Source organism: Mustelus asterias, chromosome 7 (genome assembly GCF_964213995.1).
Source record: "Mustelus asterias chromosome 7, sMusAst1.hap1.1, whole genome shotgun sequence".
Classification (NCBI taxonomy): Eukaryota; Metazoa; Chordata; class Chondrichthyes; order Carcharhiniformes; family Triakidae; genus Mustelus; species Mustelus asterias.
Genome location: NC_135807.1, coordinates 9,816,347 through 9,832,946, shown reverse-complemented (window position 1 = coordinate 9,832,946; position 16,600 = coordinate 9,816,347). Strand labels below are relative to the sequence as shown.

General features: G+C 44.1%; 1 protein-coding gene across 7 annotated transcripts in view; it reads right to left on the bottom strand.

Annotated features, from left to right (window-relative positions):
* Positions 1–16,600, bottom strand: part of vps13b (vacuolar protein sorting 13 homolog B) — a 993,302-nt gene that overhangs the window by 313,902 nt on the left and 662,800 nt on the right. For 5 of the 7 annotated variants that reach the window (XM_078215652.1, XM_078215654.1, XM_078215657.1 and 2 more), the window contains exons 28-30: positions 16,132–16,273; positions 12,889–13,300; positions 8,603–8,714 (exon numbers count right to left, since the gene is read on the bottom strand). In XM_078215652.1, the coding sequence (XP_078071778.1) occupies positions 8,603–8,714; positions 12,889–13,300; positions 16,132–16,273 (666 nt within the window). The remainder of the gene's footprint in view (positions 1–8,602; positions 8,715–12,888; positions 13,301–16,131; positions 16,274–16,600) is intronic. The other 2 variants (XM_078215655.1, XM_078215656.1) reach the window with 1 other exon arrangement.

Below are 16,600 nucleotides of genomic sequence, written 5' to 3'. Positions count from 1 at the left end.
AGAAGAAAGGGAGATTAGAATCATAGAATCCCGACAGTGCAGATGGAACCCATTCAGCCCATCGTGCCTGCAGCCAACAACAATCATGGGACATGCCATATCCCCTTAACCCCAAGTATCTACCATGCTAACCCCCTCCCCCCCCAATACTAAGCAGCTATTTAGCATGGCCAATCCACCTAACCTGCACATCTTTGAACTGTGGGAGGAAACCAGAACACCCGGAGGAAACCCACACAGACATGGGGAGAATGTGCAAACTGCACACAGACGGTGACCCGAGGCCAGAATTGAACCCGGGTCCCTGGCAGTGCTAACCACTGTGCCACCTTGCGGCCCCTATAGGAGCAGAAGTAGGCCTTTCAGCCCAGCAAGTCTGCGCCACTATTCAATGAGATCATGACTGATCGAATATGATAATCCCACTGAACAGTTCTGCCTCATAACAATCAGATTCAACTACTTTGCTTATTAAAAAAAATCATTGCTCTATTCCTGCTTGCTCAGATGTCAGTCCATTTGGAAACATCTGCTCCTTAAAATATTCTCTGACCAATATGCTAACAGCATGGGAAGGAGTGGGAAATGCTTGAATGTATTTTAAACAGGCAACATGCTATTTTTATTCATGACTACTGGGAGGTCAACTGTTTACCAGCCATTCTTTTTAATCAAGTTTCGCACAAACTAGGTTCAAAATCACATGGGGCTGGGTAAACAGATTAATAGCATCGTGTTTCAAGGAATAAAATGCATTGCTATGTGGGTCAGATAGTTTTACTTGTACAGACCACAAACTTGTACTCTCTACATTTTCCAATTCAGCATTTTAAAGTGTTGTGCTGTGGCTTACAGGCACGATCTGACACTGTTAAACAGGTTACAATTGGTTTTGTTAAGGGTAGAGAATAAAGCACATACTCTTTGGCTCTGCTAATTGCTGAGTTAGTTTTTTAGCTACATTAATTTAACGTACGGCCCAATAAATCCAGGCACAGGATGAACTTATGCTGTGGTGTAACAGAGGCAGCTTGTGCATTTCATCTCCCGTCCCACAGGTATAGATAAAACGAATAACAAGCTGTAGAAAGAAGCCACTAACTGTGCAGCCTCTTAGCTGCATCTGCACTTCTCACTTTCACTCCCCGCATCTTTGACCTCCTCCAGCCCTCCAAGATCTCTGCACTCTTCCAATTCTGGCCTCTTAAGCAGCCACAATTTTCTTCGTTCCACCATTGGCAGCCGTGATTTCAGCTACGCAGATCTTAAACTTTTGGAATTAACTCCAAAAATATCTCTGCCTTTTTTGAATCTCAATCTCCCCCTTCAAGATGGTCCTTAAAACCAATATTTGCTTTTGGTCACCTGTACTAACATCATCTTACATGGCTCAGACCAAATTTTGTTTGATAACAATCCCGCAAAGTATCTTTGGGACATCTTGTTGTATTAAAGGCACTATATAAATTCAATGAATTCGTAAACTCCGCAATTGAAAGCTAGTTTCAGTAGCGGTGAACATGAAACTATCATTGATTGTAGTTAAAAACCCAGTGGTTCACTAATGTTCTTTAGGGAAGGAAATCTGCCGTCCCTACCTGGTCTGGCCTACTTGTGACTCCAGAGCCACAGCAATGTGGTTGACTCTTAATTGCCCTCAGAAATGGCCTAGCAAACCATTAAGTTCAAGGGCAATTATGGATGGGCAATAAATGCTGGATTTTCCAGTCCACATTCCACATAAGAATAACTTTAAAAACAGCTGGGGAGAAGTTTTTACACTCAGAGACTGAGTCTCTGGAATTCTCCACCCCATTAAAAATGCTGATATGGAAGAGAGCAGATTTTTGAGCACAAAGGGAATCAAGGGATATGGGGATAAGGCTGGAAGTGCAATTGATAAAAAAATTCAGCCATGGTCGTATTGAATGGCAGGGCAGGCTTGAGGGGCCATATAGCTTACTTCTCTTCCTATTCCTTAGGTGGGATTTTCCAGCCGTGCTCGCCATGAAACTGGAAAATCCCGCCTTAACAAAACTTTCCATGGTCCACCCCTTGCCTGCTACAATTCCCATGGCGGGCGGAACGGGAATATTCACCCTCTTACGTTCTTATTAGTGGCCATGTCTTCAGCTGCCTAGAATGGATCCGATACTCTACAATTCCCTCCCTAACTCTCCCTGCTGTTGTTTCCTCATCTTAGATAGTCTTTATTTAGAAACTAGCTTTTGATCACCTGTCCTAATACCTCCTAATGTGGCTATTATTGTTTGATTGATAACAGTCCCATGAAGTGCCTTTGGCTGTTATATGGGGCTGGATGTTTGCAGAGTTGGGGAGACCACAGAGCTTAAAAAATGAGGGCCAAGCTGCAAAATTTCCCACATCTTGCTACCCACATCTTGGATGAAAATCCAACTCGCTGTGTCAGAGGCAAGTCTTTAGTGAAATCAGATTTTCATTTCCACAACTGATCAGACAGAACTGTTAAGGGATGAATTGATAGTTACAAAGATCCTATTAGGACAGCAACTGTAAAAGAGTGAATGACAGGAAATTTGACCTGAAATGACCACAAAATTGTATCTCAATGCAAGATTTATTTTATTCATTCGTGGGATATGGGCATCACTGACTGGCCAGTATTTAATGTCCATCCCCAGTTGATCAAGTCAACTACATTTCTGTGGCTCTGGAGTCACATGTAGGCCAGACCAGGTAAGGATGGTAGATTTCCTTCCCGAAAGTTAATGAACCAGATGGGTTTTTCTGACAATCAACTATGGTTCCATGGTCATCAGCAGATTCTTAAATCCAGATTTCTTTTATTAAATTCAAATTCCACCATCTGCCATGATGGGATCTGAACCCAAGTACCTAGAACATTAGCTGAGTTTCTGGATTAATAATACGACTAGGCCATTGCCTCCCCTGAAGATATTAAATGACAATATATGTGATATGGAAATGACTTGTCAGTGACTTGATTAGTCGTTCATGTGTACTGAGCATTAATGAGGTATCACTTCCGTTTCGGGGCGGCACAGTGATGCGGTGGTTAGCACTGCTGCCTCACAGCACCAGGGACCCGGGTTCGATTCCCAGCTTGAATCACTGTGTGTGTGGAGCTTGCACATTCTCCCCTTGTCTGCATGGGTTTCCTCCAGGTGCTCCGGTTTCCTCCCACAGTCCAAAGATGTACGGGTTATGGATTGGCCATGCTAAATTGCCCCTTAGTGTCAGGCAGACTAGCTAGGGTAAATGCATGGGGTTGTGGGGATAGGGCCTGGGTGGGATTGCGGTTGGTGCAGACTCGATGCGCTGAATGGCCTCCTTCTGCACTGTGGGATTCTATACTTCTATATTCTGCAAAGAACATGAGATATGCTATTTAAGCCATCCAAACAGTGGGAGGCACTCACGTGTTAAGTTATTTCATTCAATTTTTGGAAGCATTTGAGTGTGAGATTACACTCTGCTACAATATAAATTGCTTTGACTGCTGCTATATTCAATAAATGATATTCAACAGTTCCCAGAGGCTGGAATGAAAATATAAAATTCAGTTTAACCATTTATATTTGAAGTAGGATTGGATCTTGTACGTTTGATGTTGCATCATAATATCTTGCACTGAAGAGAAAATTACTTTTTTTAAATAATGTGGAAAAATGTTTCTGTTAAATAGGATTTTATTTCATCGCCGTTGATACTATCCAGGTTCAACTTTATCCTGAGGTAACTGTTGTGCCTTCCCCCTAGTTATGGCAAAAGAACATAATATTGTTTATTGGTTTAATATTTCAAATGCATCTACAACACTAAATCATGGCCACTTAACATTAGAATGCATTAACTTTATTGAAGCTTTCAAGTGGCTCCCGCAGACATTCCCTCTGCTGTACTATATTACCTGTGGCCAATGTTCATATCTAACGTATTAGTACCATCTGATCCACATAATAATTAGATACTTGAGACACTTGTTGAAGCTCAAAGCTGTCAGTACATTTTTCCCCAACTGTAAGGCTCTCAAATTGAAGGGTTTTTTTCTCTGTGTAACGCTGCCAGCTCTGCAGAGAATTAAAAGCAACTTTTTTTTATCTTTCGCATGATCAGCATCTGCCCCTTTCCACCATCTACGTGTGATCAGTGTGGCTTACAGAAGCAACATGGGATAGGGCCTGTATGAAAAAGCTTCATTCATAGAATACCTACAGTGCAGAAGGAGGCCATTCGGCCCATCGAGTCTGCACCAACCACAATCCCACCCAGGCCCTATTCCCATAACCTCTCATATTCACCCTGTTAATCTCCCTGACACTAAGGGGCAATTTACCATGGCCAAGCCACCTAACCCGCACATCTTTTGATTACGGGAGGATACCAGAGCACCCAGAGGAAACCCACGCAGACACGGGGAGAACGTGCAAACTCCGCACAGACAGTGACCCAAGCTGCAAATCAAACCCAGGTCCCTGGCGCAGTGAGGCAGCAGTGCTAACCACTGTGCCACCGCGCCGCCCTCAAGAGGTTTACTCCAGTTCAACCTCCACGTCTCCAAGATGTACTTATCCCGTACCTGTCTTCATCTAATTAACGAAATGGCATCTTTTTCAGGAAACAAACCTCACATCGAGATAGCATGATTGGGGTAAAATTATACTTCTTTTTGTAATCACAATTCCACTTCAAGTGAAGACAAAATAACCCAAAAATGATTTTCGTCAATGACAAAGCAACTTGAAACCTGTGCATTCACTCTCTATTGGTATGTATATTTACTCCGCAGAATTACACTGATTTAGCTTGTTTAGTTTAATAGGTTTTGCAGATCTGAAATAAGGGGGGCAATCCCGGGCCGGGAGACTCAAGTGGAGGCTGTTTCATGGGCGCCCCACAGTGCGCCACAGCCTCTGCGAGCCTCCAGTAGCCCGATTTCCGAATTCATCAGCACCAGAAATCGGCGAAGAGCTGCATAATTTATTTAAATGTTAGTTTGAATCTATTTTAAATACGATTACCGGGTCTGGGACTGCAGTCCGGCAGGCGAGCGTCTCTTTCCCACTTCCAGGAGTGCTTCACTCCAGAGGGGTTTACTATCACTCCCCACTTGCGGGGAGCTAGCAGCCCGACCATGCTGGAGTGAAGGGGGCAACTGAGGCCCCCCAGAGGGTCAGGGTTAAGGATGGGGTTCCGCCTGGGCATTGCCACCTTTGCAGTGCTAGCCTGGCCCCCGGCACTGCCCAAGGGGCAAAGTGTCAATGTCCAGGGGGCATCCTGGCACTGCTCACCAGGCAGTGCCAAGGTGATGGGCCTAATGGTGTGGGGCCTAAAGGGGGCAAGGAAATCAGTTGGGGTGGGGGTTCCTGTGGCTACTCTGCATAGGGATATAGGGATTGTGCACAGAGGGAGGGAGATCAGCGATCGGGGCTGGGCATCGGCGTGGGGGGCATTGGGACGGCCGGGTGGGGGGGATGAAGCGGGAGATCGAGGCGAGGCAGGATGGGGGGGTGGGACGGGGGGGGTCATCGAGGCTGGCCCAGACGTGTTCGTGGGGTCAGCGATCAAACTGTGGAGGGGCAGCGGGGCTGGCCAGCGATTGGGAGGCCGGCAGTGCGGGGCTACTGTGCATACGACTATCTTGGCGCTGACAGATCGGCACATGCGCAGTGGCCCACTCAGCGCTGTGCTGCCAGCCTCTCCAGCAGGAAGCTAGGAGCCCGACCACGCTGGAGTGAAGGGGGCAATTGAGGCGTTCAGAGGGTTGGGGGTAATGATGGGGTTGCCCCCTGATTTTTCATGAGATTTACGCGAGTGCACTCTGCAGTGCACAGAGTGTGGGAGATTCATTTTGAAAAAACCAGTGGGATTTACTCCAGTTTTTACATGAATTCAACACTTTCATTTGGAAGAACTGCCCACCAAGGCTGCTGCAAACTATGTATACATGCGTTGGTTGGATTGTTGTGATTATACTGTGCCTATAAGAAATGTATTTAATCATATTTCTTGTGAAGGGTATATTTAAAATTCAGCTCTGTTTACATGGTGCCAATTTGTCTGCACCAGGTAACTCACATGCTGAGAATGCAGACTAAGAATTGATCTTAGCTAATGTGGTGTTTGTTTTAATCTGAGTAAATGCATTTTTGTTTATTTGTGATTTCCCCCGAGGTTTCAGAGCAGGGTTTGATTAGATTGTTTGACAGAGGCAGAGTCATGTGAAGGGGAGGAACTAAGCTTACAGGAAAAAATCAAGGGCAATTTCTGCCTGGTCCTGAAGGAGGCAAGAGGTGTCTCTGTCCCTCTCTAGAGGTTGCTGTTTGAGTGTTAGAAGACAGGTGTCTCTTTGTCTCTTTCTCTCCAAAGGTGTTCAAAGGTTCTGGAGAGATAGGCAGTCAATCTACGTAAGCCTGTGTTGTTTGCCAACTGGTTTTAAAGAGAAGTTTAAGTCTATAAAAGGAATATTGCTTAAATTGGAACTAACTGAGATAGGTTAGCAGTTAAGAATTGTATTTTCTCATGTTTAAGCAGTTTAATTGATAAAAATTAAGCTAATTCATTCGTTACAGTTAAACTGTATTATTAAATAAAGTTCATTTTGATAAAAGCTTCCTCATATGCCAATAGAAAATACACCAGATACACCAGAGGAGATCAGAAGTGCTTCAAGGAAGTGCTGCAAGACAACATAAAGAAATGCAATATTGACATCAACTCTTGGGAGACCATCGCCTTGGACTGAACCAGAGGGCAGCAGAGTCTGTGGGAAGGATCCCAGCATTTTTAGATCCAATGACAACAAAATGAGAATGAAACGTGAGTGGCGAGAAGAATACACCATGATCCGAACTGAAAATATACGACCAGACATCCCACGTGTCAACAAACGCCCCGACATGCCATGAAGCCTGCAGATCCCAAATCGGCCTCATCAGCCATCTTTGGACTCATGGAAGACAACCAACCTCGCTAGGGATAGCTAATAATAATAATAACTACCACACCATGCACACGCACCCGCTTCCTGAGAGGCTGTCAACTTAAGCTTCATAAATACCAATGGAGTGAGTTATTGGTGTCCAGCACTCCTCCAGAAACAGCTTTCCCATTTCAAAATTTAATTTAGGACCACTTAACCACACCTTCACCTGTTTAAAGGTACATCCCACAAAAGGGATGCAGCAATAGGTGGGGCAGTAATCGGACACTTTGGTCTCAGTTGACCAACAACCAATTAAGATTCCCAAGTGGTGCAGGCCCATTATCAGATTTTAGTGATGCAGTCTAAAGTAGGCCGTTCATTTCACTTCACTAACGTCTGTATTAGGCAACCTGATTTAACTCCTGAAAAATCAACAGACCCAAAATCGGATCAGACATCTTTGAAACAGAACCTCAGGTCCTTTGTTCCTCCAGTTTCACACCTATAAAGGGGTTGAAACAAGGTCAATTCTACCTCCAAGTCTTCTGAAAGGGAAGAAAAATGAGAAAATTGGCAGAAAGAATTGCCAAGAATTACTATTAAAAAGGCCATAAAGGACGAGTTAAACTTACATTCCTGCTTGAGCTTTCCGAGAAAACAATTACAATAATTAAAAACTTGGTTTGCATTGGGATGGAAAGAACAAAAAATGGTAAACCTAATGGACGGATGTGACAAGGGATCGAGCCGAGGGAGGGGCAGCAATGTAGAGGTGGCGGGGCTGGCCTGTGATCGAGCTGGCCAGTGATCGGGAGGCTGGCAATGCAGTAGCGCATGGGACAATCTTGGCGCTGACTGATTGGTGCATGCGCATTGGCCCGCTCAGCACTATGCTGTCAGCCTCTCCAGCGGGGATAGCCCTGCCCCCTGATTTCCTTCACTGATTGAAATAGATAGAAACATAGAAGATAGGAGCAGGAGAAGGCCAACTCAATAGTCTAATCCTGCTTTCTCCCCATAATCTTTGATCCCATTCGCCCCAAGTGCTATATCCAACCGCCTCATGAATACATTCAATGTTTTGGCATCAACTACTTCCTGTGGTAACGAGTTCCACAGGCTCACCACTCTTTGGGTGAACAAATGTCTCATCTCTGTTTTAAAGGATTGTCCCTTTAGCCTGAGGTTGTGCCCTCTGGTTGTAGTTTTTCCTACTCATGGAAACACCCTCTCCACGTCCACTCTATCCAGGCCTCGCAGTATCCTGTAAGTTTCAATAAGATCCCCCCTCATCCTTCTAAACTCCAACAAGTACAGACCCAGTGTCCTCAACCGTTCCTCATACGACAAGAACATCCTTCCTCAGAAAAGGTCTCACACTCCCCATCCATTCTTCTCAATGAAAGAAGATAAAGATTAAGTAGGGAGAGATGCTAACTTGAAGTCCAGAAAACGGCCATTTTATATAAACTCGTGCACTGGTCTGCAATTTTAGACGGTAACATGGTATATTGGACGATACAGAATTTGCATTTGTTTATGGTTGAGCGAACTAGTCAAAATGCAGAGAAGACAATTTTGTGGAACATGGACTGAGCGCACATATACAATGATACTTCACCCCAACATCACTCCAAAAGCCTGCAAACAGTGTCTCCTGTCAGATTTACTTACTGGTAAATGTCCTTCCTCAGAACAGTCCTTCCAAGGGGGTTATCAGCCTGTGGAGCCATGCATACAGAACCAATTTTAAGAACCAACGTATCTTCTTTCATCTGTGGAGCTCCTGCATTTAAAATGAGAGAATGTACATAACAAGCTTGTAAATTCTAACTTACATCAAATACACAGAACCAACGGTCATGCTATTATGGCCTCAATGCTGTATGCAACGCATTACAACAGTGACTTTCTCATCAAGATATTTCACTGCTTGAACACATTAACACGTGACTAAATAAATGTTCTAATTTTGTTACAGGCAGAAATAAGCATGTGGCCATTAACAGAAAATAAAGAACAAAGAACAATGCAGCACAGGATCAGGCCCTTCGGCCTGCCAAGCCTGCACCGATACATGGTTTCTATTCCTCTGTTCGTCTCCCATTCATATGTCTATCAAGATACACCTTGAACATTGCTAATGTGCCTGCTTCCACCACCTCCACTATCAATGCGTTCCAGGCACTCACCACCTTCTGTATGAAAAACTTTCCCCGCACATTTCCTCTAAACTTACCGCCTCTCACCATAAACCTGTGTCCTCTTGTAGTCGACCCTTCCAACCTGGGAAAAAAACCTCTGACTATCCACCCTGTCTGTGCTCCTCATAATTTTGTAGATTTGTCGCCCCTCAGCCCCTGTCTTTCCAGTGAAAACAATCCGAGCTTATCCAACCTCTCCTCATACCTAAAGTCTCCTATTTCTCCTGATCATGTGTTTTATTAGGAGACGTATTACATTGCTCAGTTTTTATTCACTTCCATTTTACAATTGGCAATATTTAATATTGAAGTTATAGCAACTTAAGGTATGAACTGAGTGAACAACTGCAAAAAATTGATAAAGTGAAACAAATTAATTGCGCACCCATCAAAATCTAATTAAGACAAAACCCTACCCCAAAATAACTCCCCATTCATTTTAAGATAACATTTGGGCCACAATTTTTTTTTTGAGATCGGTCTGAATTAATCGGAGTCTTTAAAGTTCATTTATTAGTCACAAATCGGCTTACATTGCAATGAAGTTACTATGAAAATCCCCTAGTTGCCACACTCTGGCGCCTGTTCGGGTACATTGAGGGAGAATCTAGCATGGCATTAGTATGGCATGGCATGAATTTAAAATGCACCTAACCAGCACGTCTTTCAGACTGTGGGAGGAAACCGGAGCACCCGGAGGAAACCCACGCAGACACGGGAAGAACGTGCAGACTCCGCACTGACAGTGACTCAAGCCGGGAATCGAACCTGTGTCCCTGGCTCTGTGAGGCAGCAGTGCTAACCACTGTACCACCATGCCACCCTGTGGTTTCCACTCTCCGAACATTATTCAAGTTAAACACTGGTGTCTGATCAAATTTAAAGATTAAGTTTTGAAAATACTATTCCAATTGATATCTCCACTTTCAAATACCATCTACTATCCTGGCAACCTTCCAACTGCTCTCCCCTGGTGGGCTTTTCCTTTCATTACAGGTCTGGTGTCGCTGTCAATTGAACTGTAATTAAGAGACATTAGAAATGTCTCAATATGCTGACTAGAATTCCTTCAGTCCAGCAGATACACTGCTGCTAGTTCCTTGGCTAACTGGACTACACCTCCTCACTAAAGTTTAAAGTTTATTTATTAATGTCACAAGTAGGCTTATATTAACACTGCAATGAAGTTACTGTGAAAATCCCCTCGTCGCCACACTCCAGTGCCTGTTCGGGTACACTGAGGGAGAATTCAGCATGGCCAATGCACGTCTTTCGGATTGTGGGAGGAAACCGGAGCACCCGGAGGAAACCCACTGGGAGAACGTGCAGACTCCGCATAGACAGTGACCCAAGCCCGGAATCGAATCCGGGTCCCTGGCACTGTGAGGCAGCAGTGCTAACGACTGCGCCACCGTGCCGCACTATCTGCCCAGCAGGTTTATTGCTCCATAACCTGCAAACCACAAGTCAGGATATTCGCTGGTTTTAATTAAAAAAAAGAACCAACATGTTAGTGATTTTCATTCCTCAGCTGCAATGGGAATACATTCATACACAGAGTTATACAGAATTTGCAGCACATATACGGTCCAATTGACTCAACTGGCCTGTGCTGGTGTTTAATCTCCACACGAGCCTTCTCCTACCCAACTTAATCAAACCCTCTCCTTCTATTTCTCTCATTCATGCATCTATGCTCCTCCATGTCCAACAATCTTACCACCCACAGGATAAAGATATTTTTCCTGAATTCTTATAAACCTTCCCCGATGCATTCTCAATGCAATGCTATCAACAGTTGCATCAAGACCACAATGTGTGAATTTTAACAGCAAATTAATCTCATCATCCTTTGCTAAGTGTTTTGCAAAGTTTAATTCCCCATATTCAGGTATTTCATTCACTGAAAAGTGAGCACATCTTTTTCTGTGATTGCATTTGCACTATTTGTCTTTATCGCTCGTCCTTCTTTGTTTCATTAACGTTCTCAGAATAAGAATCGAGTTTGGATCAGAAATGAATAGGCCGTTCTAATTATTCTTAGTGGCTAATTTTTAGCATTCATTATCTTTGCTCCTTTTCACTTACATACAGACGGAAAGGTTTTGTCTCTCAGTTTGAAGAATAGATTGGTTAGAACATTCCACTGGGAGATATTTTGTGGTGCTTCTGACTGGTTGACTTGTGCCCATAATGCTGTCTCCATTGTCAGCATAATTTGCAGATTTATTCTTAATTGTACATTTCAAGTTGTACGTAGGTCTATTATTGGCATTTATTGAGAAACATCAATCAGGGTAACAGGAGAAGATCATTCAGTTGTGAGATTTCATGAAGGAATTAGATATTGCTCTCGGGGCTAAGGGGATCATGGGGTTTGGGGGGGGGAAGGTGGGATCAGGATATTGAATTTGATGATCAACCAAGATCAAAATGAATGGTGGAACAGGCTTGAAGGGCCGAATGGCCTACTCCTGCTTCTGTATTTCTATTCAGCCCTTCGAGGTTGCTCTGACATTCTGTTACATCATGACTGAGCTGCACCTTAGTTCCATTTACCCATCTTAGTTCCATATCCTCTTGATGTCCTTACCTAAAAGAACTCTACTGATCATGAGTCTCAAAAGGCTGAACAGACTCAGCATCCACAGCTTGGGGGAGGGGAACAGAATTCTTGATCTGCACGATCCATTGTGAAGAAATGGATCCCAATTTCCATCTTCAATGGCCAAGCTCCAATATTAATTCTTTCATGGGATGTGGGTGTCGCTGGCTGGCCAGCATTTATTGCCCATCCTTGAGGGCATTTAAGATAGTCTGGAGTCATATGTAGGCCAGACCAGGTAAGGACAGCAAATTTCCTTCAATAAAGGACATTAGTGAACCAGATGGGTTTTTATGACAGTTGACAATGGCTTCATGGTCGTCTGGGGGTGGCACGGTGGTGAGCACTGCTGCCTCACAGCACCAGGGATCTGATTCAATTCCAGCCTTGGGTGACTGACTGTGTGGAGTTTGCACACATTCTCCCTGTGTGTTTCCTCCAGATGCTCCAGTTTCCTCCCACAATCCAAAGATGTGCAGGTTAGGCGGGTTGACCATGCTAAATTGCCCCTCAGTGTCTCAAGATTTGTGAGTTAGGGGGAATAGCCGGGTAAAATACATGGGGTTATGGGAACAGGACCAGGGGTAGACCTGGGTAAGATGCTCTGTCAGAGAGTTGGTGCAGCTTGATGGGCCAAATGGCCTCCTTCTGTACTGTCGGGATTCTATGATTAGACTTTTAATTCCAGATTTTTGTTGAATTCAAATTTCACCATTATCCTACCATTGGTGGGATTCGAACCTAGATCCCCAAAGCATTACCCTGGGTCTCTGGATTACTAGTCCAGCGACAATTCCACTATGCTACCAGCTCCCCTTAAAGTCCTCTCGCTCTTGAATCACCACCAGAGGTAATTGTATCAAGGACAATGCAGCAACAACATTATCCTCAATGGGATGTCCCATGACTATAAAGAAGCATCATGATGTCTAATCTTCTTCATTTATTGGGTAAATTGTTATCGCAATAACCTACTGGCATTTACCACTTAACTCAGCTGCTGATAGGATTTGAATCTACTGAACTCTTGCACTTAATTTCCTTCTGAGTCATGAACATAAGGAGGACAAGGAGCGAAAGGAATGAAAGAGCACAATTCAACATAGAGTTAGCAATTTTTACAATTTTAGCGACATTGTGCAATGCATTACCTCCTTCATGCTGCTCATCCTCTCCTTTGGGAAAAAATACTCGGACAACACTCGTGTTGATATAAATAAGTGGCAACTCTCGTGATGTCAGGCCGTAGGCCCTCATGGGTTGGCCTGTCGATTTCCTCTTTGCCTTTGGTTTCTTTGGCAATTTGGCTTGGAATATCTTTGCCACGTTGTGAATCAGCGGGAAAGAAAGCACCACGTCGAATGGCTGGGCACTGAGGAGGATCTCATGAAGGTACTGGGGGGAACTGTCCACCACGCCCTCCGTCACCCTGTGGAGGCTGCGTGAAACCCGCTCAGGCCTCGAGGTTAGCTTGTGCCTGACGTTCCGCGTTACAGCTTTGGTGTAAGTAAGGGAAAGGAATCCATGCTGTTGGTGGGAGCCTTCTAAAAGTTTGGCTGCCATCTGCATGATCACAATGTACACAACACAAATCAATAATGGCACATTATACACTGATGTCAAATAAAACTGAGGAAACATTAGCATTATAGTAACCATGCTTATTAACGCTAAGACAGTTTTAGAGTTGTTCATTTTAAGCAGCAATCATAAGCATCTGCATTAAATATATAAAAAAGAAAGTTCCATTTTCAAAGTCTTTCAGACAAGCAAATTGCTTCCTTGTGTAGCACCAGGTGGGACCAACTTTTAAATGAAAACACAAATACTACTGCAACTGAAGCTCTGATTTACTTTGAGCAGAAACCTATTTTAATGGGTTTCATTACTCGTTTCCAGTTGCAAATACCATTTGCTGAGAAAGAATCTTTGTTTTAAAATTACTTCTACACCTGTTCCAAGTGCTTGCCTTTTAAGATGTCTGGGAATATTTAGCTCTACAGGTATTACTGCTCCATTAAACTGACTGAGCGCACCTTAAGCTAACTTGTTCCCTTGCTTCAACACACACAATAGTGAAGTGGGGATCCTGCTGCTAAGGGCCAAGGGTTAAAGTGGTTAAATATTAACTTATTTCTCTTTCCACAGTTGCTTTCATACCTGCTGAGTATTTCCAGCATTTTCTGCTTTAATTGCAGATTTCCAGCATCCAAAGTATCCTTTTGTTAACTGGCTCTATTCTTAGAGATCAGGGTGACTACTTATAAGAAGGTCACTGTGCCTCCCTACTCTTGCATTGTACTGTCCTTCCTCTTGACCATAGAATCATAGAATCCCTACAGTGCAGGAGGCGGCCATTCAGCCCACTGAGTCTGCACTGACCTCAATCCTACCTATGCCCTATTCCCATAACCCCATGTATTTACCCTGCTAATCCCCCTGACACGAGGGGACAATTGAGCATGGCCCATCAATCTAACCCGCACATCTTGGACTGTGGGAGGAAACCAGAGCACCCGGAGGAAACCCACACAGACACGAGGAGAGCGTGCAAACTCCACACAGTGACCGGAGGCCGGAATTGAACCCGGGTCCTGGCGCTGAGGCAGCAGTGCTAACCACTGTGCCACCGTGCCACTCTATGGTGCCTGCAGGTGTGCAAGCTTTCCAAGTGATGTTTCTTCAGCTGCCGTTTGCCTCCAGTAGTCTTTACCTCAGGCCAGCTGAAGCTAATGGAATGCTGGGTTTTTATACTCTAGCACTCTAAATAGATATAGTGGGTCGTAGTTATTCTTCAGCTATGCAAAACCCTCAGTGAGATCATAACGGGAGTATCCTTATGGGCGGCACGGTGGCACAGTGGTTAGCACTGGTGCCTCACAGCGCCAGGGCCCTGGGTTCAATTCCAGCCTTGGCTGTCTGTCTATGTGGAGTTTGCATGTTTTCCCCATATCTGCATGGGTTTCCTCCGGGTGCTCCGGTTTCTTCCCACACTCCAAAAATGTACAGGTTAGGTGGAATGACTAAATTGACCCTCAGTGTAAGGGGGATTAGCAGGGTAAATATGTGGATTTACAGGGATGTGGCCTGGCTGGGATTATTCTCGATGCAGGCCCGTTGGGCCGAATGGCCTCCTCCTGCACTGTAGGGATTCTCTGATTCTATGAACTCCAGACACAAAATGATGAATGATTTTAAAAGGAAATTCGATGGACACTGGAGAGAAATAAACTTGCAGGGCAAAGTGGGTGGGGGGTTGGGGGGGAATGGGACTGATTGGATCACTCTACAGAGAGCCAGCACAGACTTGATGAGCGAATAGCCTCTTTCTGTGCCTCTGATCAGCCATTGTGGTATCATAGTATCATAGGATTCCTACATTGCAGAAGGAAGCCAGTTGGCCCATTGAGCCTGCAACGACCACAATCCCACCCAGGCCCGATCCTCGTAACCCCATGTATTTACCCTGCAAACTCCCCTGACACTAAGGGGCTATTTACCATGGCCAATCAACCTAACCTGCACATCTTTGGACTGTGGAAGGAAACTGGAGCACCCGGAGGAAATCCTGACTCAGTTGGTAGCACTTTCTGAGTCAGAAAGCTTTAGGTTTATGTCCCACTCTAGAGACTTGAACACAACAGTCTAGGTTGTCACTTTCGTGCATTACTGGGGATGTGCTGCACTGTCGGAAGTGCAGTCTTCCAGATGGTATCTTAAACCAAGGTTACATCTGCTCTCCCTGTGGGTGCAAAGTATCCCATGGCACTATTTTGAAGTAAATTGGGGATAGATATGTGCTATCCCAGCCAATATTTATTACTCAATCAACATTAAGGGCTATGGTGAGTGGGCGGGTAAGTGGAGTTGAGTCCACAAAAAGATCAGCCATGATCTTATTGAATGGCGGAGCACACTCAAGGGGCCAGATGGCCTACTCCTGCTCCTAGTTCTTATGTTCTAATATCACTGAATAAAAAAAGAGATTACTGGGTCACCATCACCTTGCTATGCACAAATTGGCCGCCACATTTCCTTTGTTACAAAATGTCACTACAATTCGAATGTATTTAATCAACTGTAAAATGCTGTCTTGACAATGTGAAAGGTGCAATCTAGATTCAAGTCTTTCTTTCATCTCTGACAGATTTGAATAGTATCATTGTGACATCTTAAGGCTTAATTTCTCTCATTTATATCATCATCAAAATTATTTTGTGACCTTTGTCTACTAAATATGAGCAATTGCATTTCAGAAAGGCTCTACTCAAGGAAGTAATTTAGCTTGGTCATTGTTATGTTTTGAGGGTATATATGTACATGCAAAACATATTTACAGATTAAAAAGTTATTTAAAGATTAAATCAGTAAGAGTAATTTAACTTATTTCTTACAGGAGGAAAGAAGCCAGAGAAATGACTGAAAGGATCTTGCTTGCTGAGGGGTCGAACCAACAAGGTGCGTCTGTTCAGCTTATCAGTACAAGAAAGTACAACACCTCCGAAATGCCCCAGAGACCATGGGCCTTCCCCGAGGCTTGAGGTGATGGACAAGAGGGATAGACAGACAGTGGGGAGTTGGGGGGTTGGGAAGCAATAAAAAGGCCATAAGCAAAAAATGTAAGAATTTGTGGATTATACCGAAGGTTCTGACAACTGAGAGCAGCTGCAAGGTGCAGTCATCTGAGTGCTCTCATGTTATGTGTTCCACATATGATGTAACAAATAGTGCGATAGGCCCCAAAGAGCTGTGGAGGCCAGCAGATGAATCTTTTTCTAATCGAGTCACGATTAAATTTTCAAAACATTAAGTTATCACAGGGACAAATTCCGTGAAATTCTAATGCAGCAATTCTTTTCACAA